At 42.5% G+C, this 25,133-nt stretch overlaps 1 protein-coding gene across 2 annotated transcripts in view; it reads left to right on the forward strand.

Moving 5' to 3' along the window:
* The window catches only part of LOC136436137 (protein dachsous-like), an 84,927-nt gene extending 60,117 nt beyond the window's left edge, over positions 1–24,810 (forward strand). For both annotated transcript variants that reach the window (XM_066429899.1, XM_066429900.1), the window contains 18 exons: positions 295–543; positions 925–1,106; positions 1,606–1,844; positions 3,404–3,741; positions 5,387–5,626; positions 7,214–7,348; positions 13,065–13,277; positions 13,794–14,023; positions 14,490–14,638; positions 15,522–15,770; positions 16,271–16,425; positions 17,149–17,308; positions 17,797–18,064; positions 18,476–18,761; positions 19,210–19,340; positions 19,738–19,893; positions 20,656–20,797; positions 21,334–24,810. In XM_066429899.1, coding sequence (XP_066285996.1) covers positions 295–543; positions 925–1,106; positions 1,606–1,844; positions 3,404–3,741; positions 5,387–5,626; positions 7,214–7,348; positions 13,065–13,277; positions 13,794–14,023; positions 14,490–14,638; positions 15,522–15,770; positions 16,271–16,425; positions 17,149–17,308; positions 17,797–18,064; positions 18,476–18,761; positions 19,210–19,340; positions 19,738–19,893; positions 20,656–20,797; positions 21,334–24,119 — 6,308 coding nt within the window. In that variant the 3' untranslated portion in view covers positions 24,120–24,810. The remainder of the gene's footprint in view (positions 1–294; positions 544–924; positions 1,107–1,605; positions 1,845–3,403; positions 3,742–5,386; positions 5,627–7,213; positions 7,349–13,064; positions 13,278–13,793; positions 14,024–14,489; positions 14,639–15,521; positions 15,771–16,270; positions 16,426–17,148; positions 17,309–17,796; positions 18,065–18,475; positions 18,762–19,209; positions 19,341–19,737; positions 19,894–20,655; positions 20,798–21,333) is intronic.
* Positions 24,811–25,133: the final 323 nt, after the last annotated feature.

The following is a 25,133-nucleotide window of genomic DNA, read 5'->3' on the forward strand; positions in this document are numbered from 1 at the left end:
GAGGCACAGTGTGTTTGTCACGACTGTCCATCAGACTGAACAAGTATCTCATCCCTAACTGCATGTACATGTGGACTTTTGCCCAGTAGGTTCACTCTCACTCACTCTCTCCCATAGCTTGGTCAGCCGTCGGGGCAGCATAGCTCAGCACAGTAGATTAGTGTCGTGAAATTTTTATTGAGATGGACTGATGGAGATAGCTGATACATTGTATATTATATACAATTGTTGCGATATAGTTATTGTAATGATGATGATGATGAGTTATTGTAACTTGACTGTCGTCTCTTCCAGGCACACCTGGCATGAACGGAGAAGAGATGTTCAACATCCACTCCCAGTCCGGCCTCATCACCACCAACGCTCCTCTGGACCGCGAGCAGAAGCCCACCTACGTGCTGTCGGTTGCCGCGGTCGACGGGGGAACCCCGCAGCTGGAGCGCACCACGCTCGTGCACATCCACGTAACCGATAGCAACGACAACGCACCGGTGTTCGTCAACTCAACGATTTCCATTGAGGTTGAGGAGGGGTTGGAAGCAGGTTCGACTTTTTTCAATATTAAATCAGCCTTTTTTTTCACTTTTCAAAATAAAAGTACTCATACAGAGTACTGAAAACATGAAGTCTGAAGACTTGTATAAGTACAGAACAGAATTAATCCAAGAAACAATATCAATGGATTATATAGATGCAGAAAGGGAAAAATATGAAAAAAAACATTGTTAACTATTTTGCTGTTTGATTTTACATTATAACACCATTTTACCCCATTTCCACCATATTTCTTGAATTGAAATAGGATACAGGAAAGTATGAAAATGGATTGTATTGATACTGGAAGAATCAACTGTCATACTATTCTTCACCAACAAGTTTCCTTATTGATTTTTCACATCTTTCATTTTACCTGTCCCTTTGCAGGTTCGACGATTGGTTCGGTCCACGCCCTAGACAACGACGAGGGTGAAAACGGGCGCGTTTCCTACGAGATTATGCAGGGGAACCTGTACGGCACGTTCGGCGTGGACCGAAATACCGGACGCATCTTCACCGCAAAGGAGCTCGACTTCGAACTCAATGCTCGCTACCGGCTCATCGTTCAGGTAAATTTCTACACTATACTGGGTAAAACCCTGTGCGGGGCGTAACGTCTAGGAAAAAATTAATTACTTGTGTCAGTGTGGCCAGTGGTGGCAGTGCAATCAAGTAAACAAACAAAATTGTGGTAGATAAGAGTGAAAAATAGTGGTGTGATTACAGTATACAAGCCGTTTACCTGTTTACTTTCTATTGTGTATACGTGCAAGTTAAATCACTATGTTACACACCAACCTTTGTAAAACCATAACCTTTTCTGCAATGTTATCATAATCACTTTTGGTTGGATCTTGATTTATCATTATAATTATGTTTTATTTGATTTGACTCTCTGTAACATAGTTAAATTGTGCATTATGATGTTTTTCTTTGTGTCTTATAAGCCCAAGGACTCGAGGTTGCAAGACACATAATTCGATAAAATTTCATTCATTCATGCACTCATTCTTGCATAATTCATTCAATCCATCATTTGTTCACTCCTTCCTTCCTTCGTTCTTACAGGCGCAGGACAACAACGCACGCAGCCAGAAGAGCAGCACCATCTACGTAAACGTCAACGTGATCGATATAAACGACAACGCTCCGACCTTTCGCAGTGACCCGGTCATGTTCGGTCTCCAGGAGAACACGGCGGTGAACAGTACGGTCTGGACGTTCTCAGCGACGGACGTGGACAGCGGGAGAAACGGGGCGGTACGCTACCGGATCATGGACCAGCTGCCCAACGGGAACAACTTCAGGTGGGTAGTTAATTACCTTCGTCGACGAAATGGTTTCGTCGACAAGGTTATTCGATGGTGCTTGTCTGTGTGTCTGTTAGTGAACAGAATAAGTCGAGAACGCCTGGATGGTTTGTTGTCGTAGTTGGTGTGTCGGTGTGTATGTGGGAAATCTCAAGATGATTAGATTTTGGGCGAAGTGTTTTGCATAATTGACGAGAAAAGTGTAAAAATGTGTTACATTGTATGCTGAAGTATGTGTACGTGCTGGCTGTGTTATTCCAAGGCGTCATGCATAGGAGCAAGGGTCCTGAGGGGTCATATTGGAGGCAGGAAACGTCAGTTACACAAATTGGCTGTCAGCCAGCTGTTGGCATTGGTAAGGTAGTCTCCAAGCAGACGTATGGGTTGGCTATAGCAGGGGCAGGTTTTGTTTCAGACTTTGAAAGGGAATTACTCAAGAAGGGCTTGGTGGATGGTCATAAATTTTTGTAAGTACATAGCTTGAGTGCTGATGTACATGATTAGATACTTATTATGCAAATCAGTATCTAATTTGCATGATTAATGAGGAAAGTTTATACATCCATCAATTTCCATGATAGGACTCTCAAACATGTGACATATGTAACTAAGGAAGAGAGAAATATTAATAGATATCAGCTTTGCAAATGAGAACCTCATTGACATAATTAATGAGAAAAACTATAACTCGAGATGGTCTTGATGGATGGTCATGATTTTTGGTATGTAGATAGCTTACGTGATGCTTTGTATGATTGGATGATAATTATGCAAATCAAATTCTAACTCACATGATTAATGAGGCAATTTTAAAAATCTGCTGTGTTCCATGATATGACTATTCAAATATGTGACATTTGTAACTAAGGAAGAGAGGAATGTTGATAGATAGGAAATATGCAAATGTTGGCCTAATTACCATAATCAATGAGAAACTACTATAATTCCATACTAGTAAATGACGGCAATTTCATACTTGTGGCATTAGGAAGTTGTGTGAATGTGAACACCATGGAATCAAATTATGCTAATAAGGAGGGAGCTTATTTGCATAATTGATGATAAATGTTAGCATAACCTTCTTTGTTAAGCTCATAGTCATAACAAGGAGGTTTGGACAACTTATGTTATTTGGGTGAAGAGGGTCAACTGGTATGATTGATGATTGATGAAAAACACTCCTAATACGTCAAGTCATAAAGGTCAAAATCATTTGACGAAGGTATGAGGTCGTAGAACTCTTGTTTGTTTATATTTTATAGTTGCACAAAAAGAATTTTGGGTGTACAGCATAAAATAAAGTAGAATGTCAGCAAAAGGTAATTCTAAAGTTAACCTTTCTGCCTCTCTAGGAGCTTCATTCTGTAATTCTATAGCTAACTTGTTAACAAGTAAAGGTTGTGTTGCTTTTTCTGACACTTGAATTTCAGGAATATTCTGTGTACTAGTGTACAATAGCACCTTTACCCTGTACAGCACAAAAATATCTAGGTGCACCCACAGTCACATGAGCCCTGTATACATTTGTGGTAAATGGTAAATGAATCATTGTTCAGGATCAACTCGGTGACGGGAGCGCTGCAGACCACGACGCCGATCGACCGCGAGCAGACCAGCCAGTTCACGCTGGTTGTCGAGGCAACGGACCAGCCGGTGAACCTCTCGCACGCCAGGACCAAGACCACCACAGCGAGGATCTTAGTCGAAGACGTTAACGACAACACGCCCGTGTTCGTGTCGCGTACGGAGACCTACGTGATGGAGGACGAACCGGTTGGGTACCACGTGATGTACGTGATCGCCGTGGACGATGACTTTGGGGACAACGGTCGCGTCACGTACCAGATCGTCTCCGGGAACCAGGGAGGGAAGTTCCTGCTGGATCCCAACACAGGTTTGTTTGTTTCTTAGATTTATAAGAACAAACAAGTTGTATACAAGTTGTCATCCTTCCAAACAGCTTGATAAACAGCACAGATATACACACAGGTGTGAAAAAAAGGAACTAAAATTTGCCTTGAAAATAGCTGTTCAATTGCATTTCTTTCTTTTGAATCACAGTTTGTGTAAACGAAATTTTTTCTTTATTTGTTAACTGAAATTCATGTTAGAGGATTGCAAAACATGCAGTCCAAACCAAACAGAATCATTGCGATAAACTGTTTTAACATGTGTTTCTTATTACCACTTTTGGCACTACTTTAACTTTAACTTAAACATTTCCTTTAGAAAACACACACTGATTAGTACTAAACATTGACAAAATTAGTACTGTTCAATCACAGCAGTATATACAAGACAAGCCTAGTTGTGGGGCGGCAAAAAAGCTAAGTGTGGCTCCCTTTTGTAAACGGTTTTCAACTTGGTATTTCCTGTACCAGGATCGTTTTCACCCCTTATTAAAAGCAAGGCAATTAGGAACTGGCTGTCTGGGTTTGGATTGAAACGCTTCATAAACATGGAAGCCAAAGGGCATCGTTGTACACGTTTTTAAAGCAGTCACAAAGTGTCTGGTGTGATGATTTATACCATTTTCTACATGGAGTAATCCGAAGTTAACACTTAATCATTTCCAGACAAGAAAGGCTCCTTATTTCTTGTACTTAATGCCATACCAGTTTATTCCCTTAGTTCTCTGACATTTTGAAGTAGATTTAACTAGACAATGTCATGAAAACAGAGGATCAGGAGAAAACTTTAATCTTACAGTCTATTCCCTCCCTGAGACTGTGTGTACCAAGGTACAAAATGTACAGACTTTCCCCTCACACTGTTTCATGTAGATCTTCCAGTTCGACATACTATTTTTCTTTAGATCTGAGAATCAACAGATCAAATTGGTGTGGCCTTAGTCGGTTCATGAAAGTCCTACAGCATAAAGCAAGGCCTGTCCCCATATTCTACATATGATTGATGAAACAAATGTATGACTACTACTAGACATATAAATCTGGCACTGTGTCAGAAATGAGCTGACAAAGCTGGTATGCTCTGTCTGGATGTGAGAGAGGTCACGGTCAAGTTGTCCGTGTGCATTCCATGGATTCTGAGAGAGCCTGCCTGGGAGAAGTTATTAGTAGTAATGAATGAGAACCTGGGACCGATTTGGGGCTGACAAAGCCGGTAAAAAAGACCATATTTCTAACGTTTTGGTCGCGGGTTTGGGTCAAACTTGTTTTACCGAGCTGAAAGGTAGAATTTGTCTTTTCAGTACATCTGCCACATGTAGGTCTCCTCTGTTATAAAAGATTAACTTGGAAGTTTTTCCCCCCAATCCTCTATTAAACTGAACTGATAAACTGAGCTAATTGTGGAAGACTGAATGGTGGAACTATAATGTGTATAGAGTCAGTACAATTAGAAAGTGCTGTGTTGAACTTGTCACTGAAAGAAAAATAATTTTGTAGTTTTGTGCATATACTGTTTCGGATGAAATGTTGCAGTCATATTTATCACAGTTGTTTTGTCATAGATGAAGTGCTTCACGATTGGCATTTGTTATGGATGAATACTTCATGAACTCATTTCAATCCACACAGGGTTGCTGGCCATCGAGCGAAGGCTTGACCGCGAGGCAGAGTCGCGGTACGTGCTGAACGTGACGGCGACGGATCATGGGACCCCGTCCCGCTCGGCGTCCCACGCGATCACGATCCACGTTCGCGACGTGAATGACAACCAGCCCCGCTTCCTGCAGGACACCTACCAGGCCACCGTCTCCGAGAACCAGAATCCTGGGACCTCCGTGATCCAGATCACAGCGCTGGACGCAGATGCCGGTCAGTTTCTTGTCTCTCCTTACCACACATAAGTTGTATTGTTTCCCTGTACTAGTATCTGCTTCTATTTTGTACAACAAAGCCAGAATCCTGGGTGCTGTACGCAGACGCAGCTTAGTATATTGTCTCTTCCTACCACGTACCATACCATTGGCAAAGGTTGTTTTGTTCCCATGTATCTGCTTCTATTTTGTATAGCCTTGAGCCTTGCATCGTAACGCTGAGATTTGAGCTTGCCAGAATCCTGGGACCTCTGTGATCCAGATCACTGCGCTTGACGCAGACACAGCTGTTGTCTCTCCTTAAATAGTCAGTCAGTTGAGGACTTCCATCAGAGAAGTCCTTCCTACCTAATTTTTTCACATAGACCAAAGTTTCCATCTTCGCACATGTTAGTTTGAATCATGTGATCAAAGCTGCCATTTAGCCAGAAAAAGCCTCCCTAATGGACTGAGTGGGTGGTTCATGATCCCAGGATTCCCTCGCTCAAAATCTCGAAGATTACATGTACTATATACATTTGTAATACTGAAAATTGAATCTATGTATTCTGCATGTTAGAAGAATTTGTAGGCGAGTTACATGCAGATGACGTTAATCAAAATAGACAAGTGTAAATGTTAGGAATCTAACTGTAAACCAAGAGACTCGCAGATCAAATGTAAAGATTTGGGGAATGTTATGGCTGTGCCACAGAGCAATGGTGTAGACAAGCAGAATACATTGTTGAGATTCTGCCTTTAAAAGATTTATAAAAGTTCTCTCTTGCTTCACATAAAAGGAAGGAAGTTCTTGAACGTTTCTGTTGTGTGTTTGTCCAGGAAAAGGCCTGATCTTCAGAGATTGAAGTGTTTAGAGTTTGAATCTCTTGATCCATCTTAATGGATTGTATGGTTGCTATTAAGATAGCATGAAACCCCCCTCAGCTTAAATGGATTGTTGGCGCACAGCAAGCTTTGGTGTTGCCTGGAGCTGGAGAAATGGGGCTTGTATCTTTGAAATCATTCAAACATGGGGATTTAGACATATGGAAAATGACTTTTCAACGAACTGTGTTGACGTGATAGTATTTGTTTTTTTGGCTTTGCTAGGCTTGTTTGTGTGTATGTATGTGTGTGTGTGTGTAATATACACAATGCATGGTTGCCATACATCCTTAGCACTGCATTTTTCGTCTGGTAAGAGGTAAGAGCTCAGGGTGAAATCTGACATCTCTGATTGCCTTGTGTATAAAACAGAAATAAAGAAAAAAATACCTGTAAAGATTCAAACTCATTCTTGTTTACCCGTGCTGTTGATTCAATTATTTCATCAGTACCATTATTTTGAAACTGCATCCATCCCACTATACCGAAAACTTGCTGCAGAAGTAGAACCAGTCAGTATTGCCCTAAGGAAGAGTCACAGAAGATCCACAGAAACATTGGCAAGTGAAAAGACTTGAGTATAAAGGTCCTTGTTGACCAATCATCTGCTTATATTTCTTAGGAACCAATGGCGTACTGATGTACAACATCCCATGGGGAGTTGCGGAGGACAGGTTCACGATCAAACGTCGTTAACCAATGATCTTTGTGTATTTCTCAGGAACGAATGGCGTGCTGACGTACAACATCCCGCGGGGAGTTGCGGAGGACAGGTTCACGATCGAGGAGCAGACCGGAGTGATCCGCACAGCGTTCAGACTGGACAGGGAGGAGCAGGACTCCTACATCGTCACTGGTGAGACATATTTGTTTTACTGTACCTTACATTTGCTTTAACTCCTATATCGTCACTGGTCAGACTGGTACCTCACCTTACCTGTAACTCGTTTACCATGGTGACACTACAATTTACTAGTACCTGTACTGTTTTACCACAGCAATAGCTAAGCAGATAGAGTGCTTGGTTTGCATGCGGTAGGCTGCAAGTTTGATTCCACAACCGAGTCATACCAAAGAACTTAAATCCCAAAGACTAAAATGGTAATTACAGTCAAAATTGCCCAAGAAGACCACTTGGTGACTGTGAAATCTTAGATTAAGTCTATGTGGACAAGTTGTTACTATAGACAGGATTCTTAATGTTTATGTCAATCAGATATATCATTTAAGGGACCACCTAAAAGAATAGCATCAAGGAGTCATTCCACTCTTAATGTTCCCCTGGCCTTAGCACATCCCTGTAACAAAAATAACCTTCCACTTGTGTAGGTAATTAATTAGTGGTTGGCTGGCCCTGTACCTAACAACCCAGGCAAGGCAACAATCTGCAGTGATTACTGCAGAAAGACCAAGTGTAGATAGAGGGGATGTAGCAGGGCCAATCATGAACCAAGCTTGGCCAGACTTTGTATTTCCTGATACTCGTCATCCCTTGAGCCGTTAAGGATTTCCCACTAGGTGATGATGGAGGCTCCTCAGTGTGTGTGTGGCTGGCATCAGGGATAGTGGCGGGGCAAGGCTTGTGTCACTCAGCAAGAGGTGTTTTGGGAAGTTCATTGTCAATGTCACTGCCAAAAGTTTTTAGTAAAATTTACTGTCATCTATAGACTGCCTGACAAAAGTGATAAATGTACGCAAATGTAGTCTTGAGGCTTTTTACATGTAGGGATAATGGTCGAGGGTAGCTTTTGTCACTCAGCAAGAGGTGTTTCAGTTAGTTCACTGTCAGTGTCACTGCCAATAGTTTTAGTGAATTTTACTCTCATCTATAGACCGCCTGTCAAAAGTGATCTATTTGGTCCTCAGGCTTAACAAATTTACATATAGGGCTAGTGGCTTATGTCACTCAGCAAGAGGTGTTTAGAGAATCACTGTCAATCCCTTGTGCCCATGCAGATTGTCTTATCTATAGTCTACTGTCAAAAGTGATATATTTAGTCTTGAGGTCAGACCAATCTATTTGGCTGTCAGAAGAAAGGAAGAGGACAAGATAAAAACAGAGGGCCGGAAGGAAACTTGAATCTGACCAAATTCACTCCTACAAACTGAAACTGTGTGTACCAAAATGCAGACTTTCCCTGTAAACTTTGCTTTTACGTTGATCTTTCAGTTCAGCATTTTTTTCTTTGAATCTTTGAAAAAGAAATTAAGTAAATGTGTTGTTTGGACTAATATCTATATTTGATAAAAAGTGAAAACATTTTATTTAGAAGATAGATAAATTTTACATCCAAATTTTGACAAGATTGGTCAGCCGGTCGGTGTCTCCCATAGCTTAGTCAGCCATAGGGGAAGCATAGCGTTCAGTAAAGGTTCTCCACTGCTGGCGGTCTTCTGTCAGTCTGGCTGGTTTTGACACGATAGCTGAGCAAAATGTGTTACTGTACAGCATCACGGCCTATGATTATGTTTAGAAAAACCTTCTGACCTACAATCATTAGAGGGGTTTAGATTATCGCTACATCTGAGGTTAAGCTCCGAGTAGACACCATGCCGGGTACAGCCCAATTATGTTTTTGAAGTGCTGCACAAAGTCAAAAGGTGGTGCCAAAACGATGAACTGAAAACAAGATGTGAAATGCCCTGGGTTTGGAACCTGTACCTGGGTGGGATATTTCAATTCACATACTAGATATAATCTATGGACAGTGCCGATGACTATGTATAGTAAGTCTTGAATGCTTGAGTGATAGGAAAGAATATGTAGATGTCATAATCATGATGATTTTAACGGTGGTACCTCTAGCTGTCATACATGTCATGGTAGCTTGAAGACTGTGCAATATGTAGGTCAATATGTGTCAGGCCAGACTAGCTTTTTGAAAAACAAAACAGGACAGCTCTCTTCTAGGAAGAATCAAAATGTAATACCATATTCTAACCTGTCTTCCAGTTCTGTAGCTTTTTAACACTTGAAAACCAAATGACAATATGGTTTTTTTCAGGCTGTTTTAAGAATCAGGAACACAACAAACTCTACTATAGCGCCATTCTGTAAAACGTAACCAACATGCTGCGTATATAGGTTAATCCTTCCCTCCAGCTAGAGCCATCTCGTATAACATACTCATTCCCAATCCTCATAATTACCGACTAACATCTTCATATTTCTGCAACGTGAGCTCAGCACCGTCCTTGGATACAGTCCGGCATGCGTGTGAAAGCGAGGAAAAATGCGGGAACTCCCGGATATAGTCTGGTGACTGCTGTAACAATGTTGTGGGTTCGCCTGGATTCCTGTCTGCGTCTGATGAAAGTTATGCAACATTTCTTCACAGATCTTAACCTGGCAACTTGAGGAATCTTTGCTTACATAATGCATTTTCAGAATCCATTGCACAGTTTTTTCTGGTCCAGTAACTAGCTAATACATGTAACTGGCCTGGCTGATCATCAAGAGAAAAGATATTCAAATGTAAATTGTAACATTTTCAAAAGATTCAGGAGCAAAGTACTTCAGTAGCCCATAGGACAAATTAGTATAATGTAATAATCTGACAATTCTTGAATATTTTTTTTCCAATTATTGATTCATACTAACAAGCTTGTATCATTTTAGCTTACCAAATTGCAAATGTTTTATATATTTTCCGCAATGTCAAGAGTTTGGGTGTGTATTTTTAGCCCTGGCAGTCAGGTAAAAGTGTAAAACATGACATAAAGCTGTGACCCCAGATGTAATCAGGCAAAAATAATGCAGCCATGATAATAACCTGGCAGACTGTGAAAGATTGTCCCTGTCTTGTCAATAGTCACAAACACTTTGATGTTGTCCATATGCCATATTCTGTGCATTCATGAATGAAATTCTTTTTTGAAAATCATGTCAGAAAGAAAATATCTTGAATTATTAACATTCTTGCATACACTTTGGATGTCACATGTTTTAGTATTGGTGAACATAAAATGCTACTTTTTCTTACCACAAACTAAAAGAAGAAGATCCTTAAAGTAGATAGCAGCTGATGATGATTCAAATATTTATGTCTAAGATGTTACAGTGAGGAATGTTGGAATCCCATGTGTGTTTGTTATCTTAATTTACCTTGTAAGATTCGTTAGATTCTTATCATCAGAGTGGAAACACACTTAAGAGAATTCATGTCCTTTTCAATAAGATATGGTTCTGACCTTCGCATTCACACCAAACAACAAGGCAAAGACAGTTTGTTGGGCATCCATACCTTCAACAAAGAGATGCACTTATTTTGTTTTCAAACATTCAAGTTCAAACGTTCAATCATTTTTGTGTAAACACCCATAATTATTAGTAACTGTTGTTTTCACATCTGAAATTGTTGCATTCAGACAACGATTAAATTTTTATGTACAAAGGACATGACAATGTAAAGTGCAGAAAAAGGATACTGTAAATGCATTTAAATTTGCATGGTTTTTATTTTGCTAAAATGGAGTCTTCGCGGCGGTTTTTAGTTCGCGTTTCAAACAATAGTAGCGCTACAGTCATAGGTGGGCAAAAAATTTCGCATTGGTTTCAAGTTCGCGCTGCAGAGTTCACCGTGAAAACCACAGACTTAAAATCACCACGTTCAGAAACTGAAATACCTGCTTATCAAAAGGCGTGCTGTGTGTGTGAGAAAATAAAAGATCACTCAGCGGAATCTTCAGTACCCATGGGAATATTCTACCTCCCTGCGTTCTGGAATCCTGGCTATTCCTCCTTCTATGTTTGGTGTAAACACGTGTCTGGTAAACTAGACAAGACAACAGATTTAATGTATCTTCTCCAGGAGATAACGATCTGTGTATACACAGCTTTCCAGCTACCGCTCTCAGTCAGCTTCAGCTTGTATAACATTACAAGCTTCAGTTTAGGAAGTTTATGCCCTAAATTTTAGAAAATTTATGGAGGTCCTGTTAAGTAGGACAGGTGATATATAAAGTCAGAATGGTACAAAGATGTTTTGCCTCTGCTCTTATTCAATGTCAGCTTGCATAACATTTAAGCTTCAGTTTTAGCTTGCATAACATTTAAGCTTCAGTTTGGGAAGTCTATGCCCTAAATTTTAGAAAATTTATGGATGTCCTGCTGAGTAGTTTGGTATATTAAGTCTAAAATATTACTAAAAGATTGTTGGCCTCTGCTCTCACTCAATCTCCTTGTAATACAAAAATTTAAAGGCTTCAGTTTAGGATGTTACACATCTGTATACAACAATGTTAATCATTATCTAAGCCTTCTCCTAAATTTTAGATTACTTATGAAGGTCCTGTATATAGTAAATAAAACGGCCATCCGGCTACTGGTTTCATTCAACAACAGCTTGTATAACATTTGAATACTCAGTCCAGACTGCATCAGTGTATTTAGCCTATAAACAGCCTTGATTATTGTTAGCCAGACTATATTAATGAAAGTCCAGTAAAGTAGGGGTACATTAAAAGCCTAAATGTTGCATCACTTTCTAACCTCTGCTTTTATTCAACATCGAGTTGTAAAACATTTCAATCAATCTGGCCTTGAGGATATTTATCCTATAAACAGTCTTGCTTGTTGTTAGCTAGACTCTGTCTTTAAACTTACAATATTCATGAACTTCAGAGTTCTGTTTTGTGGGTGGTACTTAAAACTCTAAATGTTGCATCACTTTCCAACCTCTGCTTTCTTTAAACATCAAGTTGTAAAACATTTGAATCAGACTGGCCTTGAAGATATTCATCCTAAAACAGCTTTGTTAATTGTTAGCTAAAGTCGGTCTTAAATTCTTGGATATCAATAAAGGTCCTTTTAAGTGGGTGGCACATAAAATACCTAGATGTTAATGGCCTCTGGTTTTTATTCAACGCCATCTTGTATAACATTTGAATTTTCAGTCAAACCAGGCCACGAGGATATTTATCCTATAAACATCCATGCCTATCATTAGCTAAGACCAGTTCTAAATTCTAGTATATTTATGTACATGTAGGCCTGTGTGGTGAGTTGTACATGAAAGTCACAATGTTTTAATCACTTTCCAACCTTTTATTCAGCATCAACTGATATCACATTTAAATCACACCGGCCCTGACGATATTTATCCTATAAACAGCCTTGTTTATCACTTGCTGAGACCAGTCCTAAATTCTAGCATATTTATGCAGGACCAGTGCGGTGGGTGGCACATATCAACTGTAAATGTTTTGCCGTCTTTCATCAATGTTTAGTGCAGACAAAGTGCCTGAGACTTGAGTTACACATACCGGAAGGTCCTGGGAGATTAGAGGGTCTGAGATGGTGCGATGTCACAGGGTACATGTTGTTGGGATGGGAGTGGAAAATGAAAGAAACAAAGGTTGAGTTGAGTCGAGTTTATTCAGATCCACATTTAGCTCAACAACATTGCAGCTACTCTTCCTGTGGTCCTTATCAAAAAGCATAACTAGACAAAGCTACATGACACACAGGACCATAACATATACAGAATATACATGTGCATAAATGATAAAAGAAAGATAAGGCAAAGGTAGTGATCTTGAGTGTAACCTGTCTTTTTAAATCTCCCCTACAGCATATGCTCGTGACGGTGCCTACCCCTCGCGGTTTGGCTTCACCTCGGTGGTGGTCAGCGTTCTCGACACGAACGACCACGCGCCCGTGTTCAAGGACGCGGAGTACATGATGACCGTACCGGAGAACCAGCCGAACTACGGGGTCATCCACACCGTGGTGGCGTATGACGCAGACATCGGGACCAACGGACAAGTCAGATATGAGATAGTTGGTAGGTTCCTTTCTGGCTGTCGATTAATCTTTGTAAGATTTTGGTTCAGATCTAGAATGGAACAACATTTTGTACCCTATGAGTATGGGGCATTAATATTCAATGCTTTTTGAAATGTCATGGAATGAAGGTAGGTATAAAATGAAGTTTCTTTTCCTTGATATGAAAGACAGATGTACCATTTTCTTAGCACTCACTATAAGCTTTATTTACGAACTGTAATCTTTCTTAACAAACCATAAGCTGTGTTTACAAGCATTTCAAATCTTTCCAATATACCTGATGGCAAACTTTCGTCAACAGATGAACTGTGTTTGTTTGTTTTCCACTCATGGGCTAACAAATCGGAAATGGCATTAAGAATGCTGCTGTTACAGAAGTACAGACTTCTACACATTTTTGTAGATATCTTTAACTTTGGGGAAAGATTGCACATAATGCCCATGTTTTCAGAACTACAACATTGTAGATTCTCTTTTGAAATGGACCAAACTAATATTAGAATCTCCTTCGCAGACGGTAACGTTGGGGGTAAGTTTGCGGTGGACGCGGTTACGGGGGAGCTGTCGGTGATCTCGGACCAGGCGCTAGACCGCGAGACCGTGCCGCTGTACCACCTGATCGTGCAGGCCCACGACAACACGGCCACGCCCCTCACCAGTACCACCAACATCACCGTCGCCGTGAGCGACGAGAACGACAACAACCCCATCTTCACAGACCCGTCCTACCAGCAGACAATACAGGTTTGTTTGTTTGTTTGTTTACAAAATCGCCATAGCCATTATATAACAAACCCATCCTCACAGACCCGTCCTACCAGCAGACTATTCAGGTCAGTACATCTATAGGATCAAATGTATTATGTATATGTGTATAATGCATAACACCTGTACACATGAACATACAGTACTCCTCCCACCAGAAGCAAGAGAAAGGCCCACGGGAAAAACAACTTGGGGTCTAGTTTTTTCCAAATGGTCAATCATAAGGAATGACCAGTCCTACAGAAACACCTCCATCCCATACTTGGTCTATGACTAAAGAAACATGAATGGGCACAATTAACCAATTTTTGTTAGATGTGATTTTTGGCAGAAATGTGTTCAATGTGCAGAATTCAGCTTTGAGCTAGGATGTGTTATTACTCTGATAAACTGACCATTCACTCATTTACTCATCATCCACTCATTCATTCCTTCACCCCTTCAGGAGGATGTGTCAGTGGGCAGCACAGTGATCCGAGTGACGGCTGAGGACCGGGATGAGGGGGTGAACGGAGAGGTGTTCTACTTCCTCAGCAACGAGACCAACGGGATGTTTCGCATCGATAACACGTCCGGCATCATCACTACAACCAGGTGGGGAACTTGTTGTTGTTGTTGTTTTATTTTTATCTCCATGAAAAATGGAGATATAGTTTTGGGTGTGTCTGTCTGTGTGTGTATGTATGTTTGTGTTTCCGGACTACTTTAGACAGCATGATATTCGGTATGTGGGCAAGTGTTGGGAAGCCGAAATACAGTCGATTTTGGGCCCCCTGGTATGTGACCTTGGTACTGCAGCAGAACTTCAATTTTTGTTTCTTTTGACCTGGACGTGCCGTGGTCTTGATTTTTGGGTGGCAGATAGCTTGTGATGTAATAAAGAAGTGGTGTAGGTTTGGGCCTCCTAGCAGCTTCCTCTGGAACTGCAGGGGCGTTTTTGTGAAAATCTTATAAGGAGAATAACTGAACAATAGAACAACGGATTTCCATGATATTTAGTATATGCAGGTAGCTTGTTTCTTTATTTATACAGGTAAGACAGGATGGGAGATGCACACATGCATGTACTTGGGAGAAACCAGATAATATCCTTAATTTCAACGCTAGTCCCTTATCATAGTTACTGTATACAACTGTTCAGTAATTTTCCATACATTGTTTCCCATACCGTTACAATTGTTTCGCAATGAAAATCAAACATTTTTTGTATGTAAGAAGTCCATCTGTAACTCCCAAGTTGTTTTCTTAAATGAAGAACCTTCGCTTGTAGCACCGCCTCCTCCCTATGTAGTTACTTTGGTACACATGATGATCATGTAGAGGTAACAGATCTATAATTTTGATTAAAACACATCAATTTTGTGTTTCAAATATTTCTCATTTACCCCATTTTTTTCATAGCTAATTTGCCCTCTAACTGTGCGTTGTATTATTGCTGTTAGCTATTCCTAACTTCCCACCTGCCTCTATTTTTCAGACTCCTGGATCGAGAGAAGCAGTCGGTGTACAGTTTCGACGCGTATGCCTCCGACCGCGGTCCGTTCGGGCCGCGTACCTCCAATGTTCGAGTCACGGTGGACATCAGCGACGTCAACGACAATGCGCCCGTTTTCACCCAAGTGCCGTTTGAGACCACCATCGACCGGAACATTGGAGTCAACCAGAACGTTTTAACTGTGACTGCAGAGGACAAAGACACCGGATCCAATGCTCAGATTCTCTACAGGTAAAAATTAGGCTATAGAACTTCTTCTTTCATAGAGCCTTTCCCCAAAAAGTGGGATGATTTGCAGTTTGTACATGTCTTAGTTATGATATGGTGACCGGAACAAATATACAAAGGAAAATAAATGACAAAACCAGATTGAACATGATATTTTAGGTAACTGATTTTATGTGCACAAAGAACAAGACAGGAAAATTAAGTTTGTTAGAAAGTTAAAATTTATATATATAATATGATATATGATTTAGCTACAGTACAGATCTCAGATAACTTCTCATCTACTTGCATGCAAAACGTATGCAAAAGCCGTGTTAATCTTGATTTAAAGCTGTGCAGTTCTAGGGAATGAAAGATTGTGACTGTGCTAACGGTACTGTAGTTTTAACCTTTAGCACTCTAAAGTAGCTGTTTGCATTTCCCTATTGGTTGCAGAGTTAAGCAGCAGGGAGAAGGTTAATTTACATTGATTTTCATATATATCCATGTTTTCTCTGTACTAGATTTGACAGCTCGAATGCCAACTCGCAGAAGTTCAACATCGGCCCACAGAGTGGGGTCATCACCACCCAGGTCAGCCTTATAAGTGACAATTCCAACGTCTTCCGACTACAAGTCATCGCCGAGGACCAAGGGTCACCTCCAAGGAGCTCTACAGGTAAGACCCCTATCTTAAAATTGTGGTATTTCTTGAGCTGGTATTCTCCAGCTTCAGGTGCTGGACTGTGTTATCCTCAGTAGGAAAATGAAAAATTTCAATACCTTAACGAATCAACTCTTTTGTAGTTGCTTAATTCTACAATCTTTATGAAGATTAATTTGTGGCTGTTTGCCTATATCATGATCCTCCTGAAATTTAGAAAGCGACTCCAAATCATCATTTCCATATCAGAGATGATGATTTTAGTATTATTTTGAACTGTTATTCCAACACCAAAAACTTTGACAAATTTTCAACTAATCAACTCCAATCTTTGTCTAAGAATGAGCTGAATGACAACTACCAACCCAGAGGAACTTTTAAGTGAACATTATTTCTGCCTTCTATTCCATAAATGTATTAAGTCTTTGATTTTGTAGTTGCTTTTCCACAATCTATATATTTGTGGCTATTTGCCTATAGTATGATCCTCCTGATCATCATTTCTTTCATCCATTGCCAGCTATTCTACTTTTTTTCATGTTATTTGCCCAAAGTATTTCATGTTATTTGCCCAAAGTAATTCCTGCGTACCAAATTTTTTAGGTTAGGTGCACCAGTGTACCTGTTCACCAAAATGAATTTTGATCCTTGCCTAAGCTCTACTGATATGACACTGACACTTTCAGTATTCAGATTGTTAAGATGGAAATGTTCATCGTTGTTGTCTTCTATCCCCAGGTGTTGTGGTGATCACCATGAGCGACTCCAGCATGACCACCCTGCGGTTTGACAACGGGACCTACAGTGCCTACATCTCCGAGAACGCCGCCGCTAACTCTGACATCATCTCCGTCAGTGCCTCCCGCGAGGACGGACAGGCCGCCTCAGTCACCTACAGGTTTGTTTGTTTGTTTGTTTGTTTGCTTGTTTCTATTGAATACTTGGTAAACCGCCTCATGGACTAACACACTAGGTTTGTATTGAACAGATTTATTTGATCCACCCACACTGGGAAAGACCCCTACTCTTTTTGATAAGTGTGGTGGGTTCTTTTACTTGCTCGAGGTGTTGCTATCCTCAAACCTCCTAACATCCTATGCGAGTGACGTCCCTAACTGAATTATTGCAAGCAAGTGCTAACCCTTTGTAATAGCCTTCGGCTAGTTGGGTAGCCCTGGCTGTACTTTTTACAGCCAAATAAATCAAATCAAATCAAATCAAGTGTGATATAGGGTGCAATATCAGGCATCCATTTTACCATTCTTAATGTTTGTTTGTTATGTATTGATGTGTAATATAAGCCCTAGTTGATGATTTTAACCTTTGTAAATGTAATTCAGTGTTCCACTGCAACATTTCAATAAATACATCTTGAATCTTGTACAGCTTCGCCAGCGGGAATGACGACGAATCCTTTGAGATCGACCCCGCGTCGGGTCTGATCACAGTCAAGGACTCGACGAACTTGGACTTCGAGACGGCCCAGCGCGTCCGGCTGATCGTGACGGCGCAGGCAACGACCCCCTCGCTGTATGGCTATGCCACAGTCTGGGTCAACCTGAGGGACGAGAACGACAACGCGCCGCGTTTCGACCAGGACCGCTACACCACGTCTGTGTGGGAGGGCAACGACAGGGGGATGTTTGTTATTCAGGTAAGATCAGCAGCTATGTGACTTTTGTCAATAATACCTCTTTAAACAACTGTTTTTAACTTATAAACTAAATCTAAGTCGAAGTGATAGTGTAGTGTTCAAAGATTTGAAGTGTATGTATAGGGTCCCTACTCATTGAGAAAGTATTTGTTTGCAAAATATGTTTGTCGTACAGCAAAACCTCTACATAAGGACCACCTGGCCAATGTGACCACTTTTTGGTGGTTACTTAGATAATTTTTTCCATTGACACAAGCATTAAGAATCTTGTGTAGCACCTTGACCAGATTTTATTCCCCCCCCCCTGAGTGGTCTTCTTTTGACTGTAAAAGAATCTTTGAGTTTACTTAAAAGATAGAAGAAAAGAAAAGGCAAAAAATTTATGATCATTTCTCATTATTTTTGTCCCAGGTTTCAGCGACAGACGCAGACAGCGGCACCAACTCGGAGGTCCAGTACTCCATCGTGAGCGGTAACCACGACAACGCCTTCGTGATTGACAGGGACCGCGGGATCATCTCCACCAACGTGCGTATGGACCGGGAGGTGCGGGACAGCTACCGGCTGGAGCTGCGCGCCGTCGACAAGGGCACGCCGCGGCTCACGGGGTCAGCAACCCTGCGCATCAGCGTGGTGGACATCAACGACAACCGCCCTACGTTCCCGGAACCCTACCCGCCCGTCAACGTGCTGGAAGGTAAACAAGAGTTTTTGTTTGTCTGAAATAGGCATACAGCCAAAGTTGCCCAACTAGATAGTAGGTTTTGAGGAAAAGAGGGGAGTTTATTTCAGGAAAAGAGTTTATTTTCTAGAGTTTTGAAAAATTACTTTAATGTGAGATAAAATGTGAATTTTGAGAAAGAATTTCTACCTTTCCTTTTGAATATTTCTAATGGAATAAAGATATTGCTATAGGGCTCTCATTTTTCGTCTATTAGGACAAGTGAAGAAAGAAAGCTTTATCCAATCATACAACATGTCTAAAGTCGGATGTCTTGTCTTCCTGTTTGTCCAATCCAAAATGTAGATTTTCACCTTTTAAACAGAAAGCCAGTTTTTCTCATTACTTGCTACAAGATATCAAGCAACAACTTAATAAAACAAACAAGCAAACCTCTAACAAACCTTCGTCCCCCCTTTCCTAGGTGCGGAGGTTGGCAGCGAGCTGGCCCTGGTGACGGCAAACGACATCGACACGGACCCGACCATCACCTACACCTTCACCACCCACGGGAACCCAGGGGGGGTCTTCAGCATCGACCGCTACAGCGGAAAGGTATAAGAACAGTTCAGTCCCCTACATAATTAACCATATAGACAGTAACGGTACATTGAACATACTAGCTGTGGGGAGAACTAGATGGTAGCTATTGCTAAGGGCCAAAAAAGAGTGTATTTTCTCGAGTTTTGAAAAATTATCTCTGTGAGAAAAATATGAATTTGAGTGTATGCACTGCAAGCACAAGCTTATCTACTCTATACTTCTCTGTTTTACAACTTATACAAGTATCGTCAAATTGGTTGAATGATTTGAATGCTAATTTGTAAAGTGCCAAAGAGGTAACAGGTTGTTTTTGTCTGAAAAAGTATGCAATTCAGCCTGTGGCTGCGATATACTTTTCATACCTGATCATAGTGATCATAATAAAGCATTCATTCATTCATTCATTCAGGTGACACTTGCCCAGCCACTGGACCGGGAAGCCACGCAGAGCTACGTGATCACCATCGTGGCGTCGGACGAGATGCACACAGACCAGACCAATGTGGAGATCAACGTGCTGGACGAGAACGACAACCCGCCTGTCTTCGACCAGCAGACCTACCAGGTGTGTACAATACCTCTGTAGAGATATTAAAGTGAAGACAGGTTAGATATTGAGGACAACGTACCTGAGGCCCACATGTAATAATGATTCACCTGAAAAAGTTTATCAGTGCTGAGTTGAGCTAAGATATTACAAAATTTATCTGATTTTAGATTCCTCATATCTTTCCAACCAAGAGTGGCCCGGATCAGCTCCTATTCTTTCAGTCTGTAGAAATGAGCAGGATTTCTTTGTCGTTTTTATGAAATAAGAAATATTGCTCTAGATATAGGATGTCAATTGTCAAATATTAAGGTTACTGTACCTAAGCCCAGCATTTCAACTTGTTGACAAACTTACAGGCAGTAAATTTTCTGCCTTTTACCAGGTGTGTACAATACCTTTGTTACATCTGTTGCAAATGAAAACTAGTCACTTTAGATGTAGAATGACATATTCCAAATTTCCAAGACATCAAGCCGTATAGTTTCCTTATTTTCAATGTGTTATTGTAATGGGAAATGAACAGCATCACATCATTCCAAAATATGCACCTTACACAATATGTTTATTTATGCTATAGATAAGGGACATTTTACCTAAATATATTATTGAAAGATCTAATTTTTCTCCAGAGCAACATTAGATTGTATTTCTTTCAATCTGCAGAAATTGAAAAATTCATGTTTTGGTTGCCAAAAACTATAGCCTAAAGTCAAAACCTAGTACACAACAGTCTGCATGAAGTATGTGTTTCTAACAGTCTTGTTTGTTGTTCCTAAGGTGGACATAGCAGAGATGGTCCCTCCCCACTACTCCGTGGCGACAGTGACAGCCACAGACAGAGATGCCGGCACTAACGCAGAGATCACCTACAGCATGACTGTGGCACCTGTGGAAGGGTTCTATGTGGACCCCAGAAATGGTAAGTCTGGTCTTTTTATTGAAAGGAAACAAGAGTCTTGTGTTTATGACAATCTTCATGAATTGCTACTATTAAAATGAAAAGGCACTGTAATTCTTGCTGTATACGAGAGGTCAAACTCAGGGAAATGTTTATATATGAATAAATATGCAAAATGTCTTGCAAATTACGTTGATGAAGGTTAGACATCCAGGTAATAAGATACGCCAAAAATAATTACTCAAGCAACTGGATAAGATTTTCAAAATCTTATCCAGTTGCTTGAGTAATTATTTTTGGCGTGTCTTGCAAATTAGTTTCCTACACTGCTGTCTGGAAAGCAAAAATCATACAGCAGAATCTACCCTGTGTATTTTTACATAATGATGTATATCCAAACAATTTTGATTAGCTGAATTGTTCTCATTAAGGTCACAAATTTACAGTATAGAGCTAAAAACTTTGCATCCAATATTCAACTGTCCTATCACGGTCTTTACCACCGATACAAATACAAAATGTGCTAACCAGTATGTTTTATGTTGATTTCCCCGCAGGCACGATCTTCACCAACAAGACCATCGAGATCAACCGCATGCAGTCCACCATCCAGCTGGTGATCGAAGCTCGCGACCACGGCGTTCCGTCGCTGGCCTCCGTCGTGGCGGTCCGTATCCAGGTCAACGACATCAACAACCACGCCCCTCAGTTCACAGCAGGGCAGTACGAGGAACACGTCAGCGAGGCCGCGCCGCGTGGGACCACCGTCGCCACGGTAACGGCCACCGACGCCGACCAATCGCACGACAACAGCAACATCCACTTCGGCATCGTCCAGGGCAACGAGGACGGGAAGTTCCAGATCGAGACCATCGAGCCGAGCCCGAACTCTGACCAGTACATGGGGAAGATCATCCTCTTCCGGTCCATCGACCGCGAGGAGGTCCCCTTGTACACCCTCAGAGTGCTCGCCAGTGATCGCGGTACGCCGGAAAGGAACAGCACGGTCACGGTGTACGTGATCGTCGACGACGTGAATGACCACTCTCCGATCTTCAACGCCACTCAGTACGTCGCCCAGATCACCGAAGAGGCGCCGGTCGGCGCTTTCGTGGTTCGCGTGTTCGCCTTCGACGCAGACTCAGGTCCCAACGCGGACATCCACTATGAGATCACATCGGGCAACGACAACAGCCTTTTCGCCATCAACTCGCAGTCCGGCATCATAACGGTCGCCAATCCTCTTGATTACGACACTGTTGCGCAGCACAACCTGACGATCCGCGCCAAGGATAGCACCTCCGACGGCGCCAAACACACCATCACCTCCGTGTTGATCAACCTGATCGACGAAAACGACAACCCGCCAGACTTCCCTGTGCTGATGTACCTGGAGGATGTTCGCGAGGGCCAGCCTGTCGGCACGCTGGTGTTCACAGCAGAGGCACGGGACAAAGACGCCGGCATTTACGGCACGCTATCGTATGTCATCCTCGATCGGGACGTTGCTAACGACGGAAGCAACGATGTCGCGCAGGGGAAGGACGCTTTCGAGATCGACTCCAGCACGGGCGAGGTCCGAACCAGGGAGGTTTTCGACTACGAGACGCAGAACACGTACGGGTTTTACATCCGAGCCACTGATACAGGTGGACTCTCCACCGACGTTCAGGTCGGGGTGTCCATCCAGAGCGTGGACGAATACCCGCCCGTATTCACTCAGAGTAACTACATCTTCACCGTCATGGCTAATGCAAAGGTCGGCGCCTTCGTTGGGCAGGTCGAAGCCACCGACGCGGACGGTGGGCCCGACGGAATAGTCTCGTATTCAATCAGGGACGAAAGGTTCGCCATCAACGAATCCGGCGTGATCACGGTGAAGGCCAGTCTGTTGGAAGACGGCGCGACGACCGACCAAACCCGGCGCAAGCGCCGACAAGCTGAGAGCGAGGACCAGATTAATCTGATCGTGGAGGCCAGCTCGGGTAGGCCCGGTTCTCTCAGTGAAGTGAAGGCTATTTCAGTGAAAATTGACAGGAGCTGTGCCGGATGCAGCACAGCCGCACGGGACGCATTGTCCCCACTGACGCCACTGTCTCTAGCTCTGATCCTCATCTTTGCACTCATTGCCGTCATTCTCTGCGTGGTTCTCGTCGTGCTGAAGTTCAAAAGGAGGAAGCAGAGGCCGCCGCCTTCGTCTACGTTCGATGGATCGTTCGACACGGTCGTGGTGCAGAACACCCACTCCTTTGGCAGGGACGGCAGCCAGAAGCAAAGCCAACAGCTACGAATGTTCAAGGGGCATCCTTCTTTCGCTGCGGCAACAGCGGACAACTCGGGCGACATGGGAACGCTCACCAGGACAGACATATCCGAGCACTCGAACAACTCTCAGTCGAGCGGCCGCGGTTCCTCAGAAGTCGACGAAGACGAAGAGATCCGTAAGATCAACGAGACACCTGCCTCCATCTCCCCCAACTCCGACCAGCACAAGGTGCGCGAGATCCCGGACTCGGGCATCCAGCACGACGAGGACGCCATGTCGGAGATGTCGGTGAAGGACACCGCCGACCTGATCTCGCGCCTGGCGGTGACGTCCAACCAGGGCTCGCACCTCAACACCATGATCAGCAAGAGCGTGGAGAGCATGCACGTGTTCCGCGACGAGGGGGGAGGTGAGGCAGGTGGCGACATGGACATCGGGAACCTCATCCACCAGAAGCTGCACGAGGTCGGCATGGAGGAGAACGAGGCCATCATGGACGGCACGCGGGACTTCGTGCTCATCGACGACGGGCAGCCGTCTGTAGCCGGGTCGCTCAGCTCGATAGTAGCGAGCGAGGAGGAGCTTAGGGGGAGTTACAACTGGGACTATCTGTTGGACTGGGGTCCACAGTATCAGCCCATGGCTGACGTGTTCCTTGAGATCGCGAAGCTTAAGGACGAGACTGTCGCGAAGCGGCAGATCCACCATCCGAAGTCGGCGTTCACGCCGAAAGTAAGAACTCACCCTCCGCCGCTAATCACGAACTTACCGCAGAGTTCTATATCGACGATAGCGCCGATCGCGTTGGGCGGTTCGTCCAGAACGAGCCAAGCCACGTCGATATCGTCGCTTCCCCGGTCGCCTATTAGCCACGAGTCTACGTTCACGTCGCCAGCGTTAACCCCTAGTTTCTCCCCGTCTCTGTCGCCCTTAGCAACGCGGTCTCCTTCCGTGTCTCCCCTGGTTACGGGGCCGAACTCTGGCGCGAGCACGCCTCACCGCCGCTCCGCTTACTCCTCCACCTTCATGACGAGGGTACCGTCGCCTACAGGCTCAGAGCAGGAGCTCAGAATATGAACTCTACCGCTGTGAAACTAAAGTGTATCAAATGTACAGGCAAAAATGTTTATGTATGAAAATGTTGTTTTATATGTTATCTTCCAGAGAAAGAGTCTTTGACTTTTGATACTTTGAACAGAGTATTGATACGATCGTATTTCACCACTAGATTTAAACACTTTCTCGAAAATCATGGACATTTTAATCCCATGAAATGAACGTACGCACCGCTTAGCAAATGTTGCTATTTTGACGATGGTTCGATAATGTATCAATGCTACAAAAATTCTGTTTCCTGGTATTTTTTATGAATTCTCCTCAATGTACATATCAAGTGAATGTACGAAAATTAGGTCTGTTGTGACAAATAACATTCCATCGCAATGTTTAATACGTATAAGTTATTACGACGTTTTCTAAAACTTTTATCCAAAGGTTTAACATGACGAACTGTACATAATGTATTCAAAGTTTAATGAGATTGACGCTTGTGTAGTGTAGTGCCAAGTGTACGTCTTAGCAGATCTAGTAAGCATAGTTTAAAACCACTTTCGAGAGAAGTGTACTTTTTTATATGTGGTACGCTGTATGTGTAAATTTTGGAAGCTAAGATGTTATTTTTGGGTCTACAAAGTGCCACTTGAAGAATACTAGTTCTGATTCAAATGTTTTTTACTTACACCAAAAATAAACGTTACTTGAACAATGATGATGTCCTTTGTGTTCTAATGATGTGCTGCTGGTTCATAGTAGCCTCTACCAGGCTCCAGAGGCGGCTGGAAAGATAGAAATTGGCCAAATGGACAGAAAACATACAATAGGGGTACAGTTTGCCGCTCTAGCATGGTATATCGGACCCTCTCTCCGCAGCCGACTCCCTTAGCATACTATTCACTATATTTGGCCGATTTCTACCATTTTTCCAGCCATCCACGGAGCCTGGTAGAGGCTAGGTTCATAGTATGCTAGAGTTATATTTGTATACTACGTAATACAAAATATATCAAGCAACGTGATGAATTACAATCTCAG

Source organism: Branchiostoma lanceolatum, chromosome 6, assembly GCF_035083965.1.
Source record: "Branchiostoma lanceolatum isolate klBraLanc5 chromosome 6, klBraLanc5.hap2, whole genome shotgun sequence".
Classification (NCBI taxonomy): domain Eukaryota; kingdom Metazoa; phylum Chordata; class Leptocardii; order Amphioxiformes; family Branchiostomatidae; genus Branchiostoma; species Branchiostoma lanceolatum.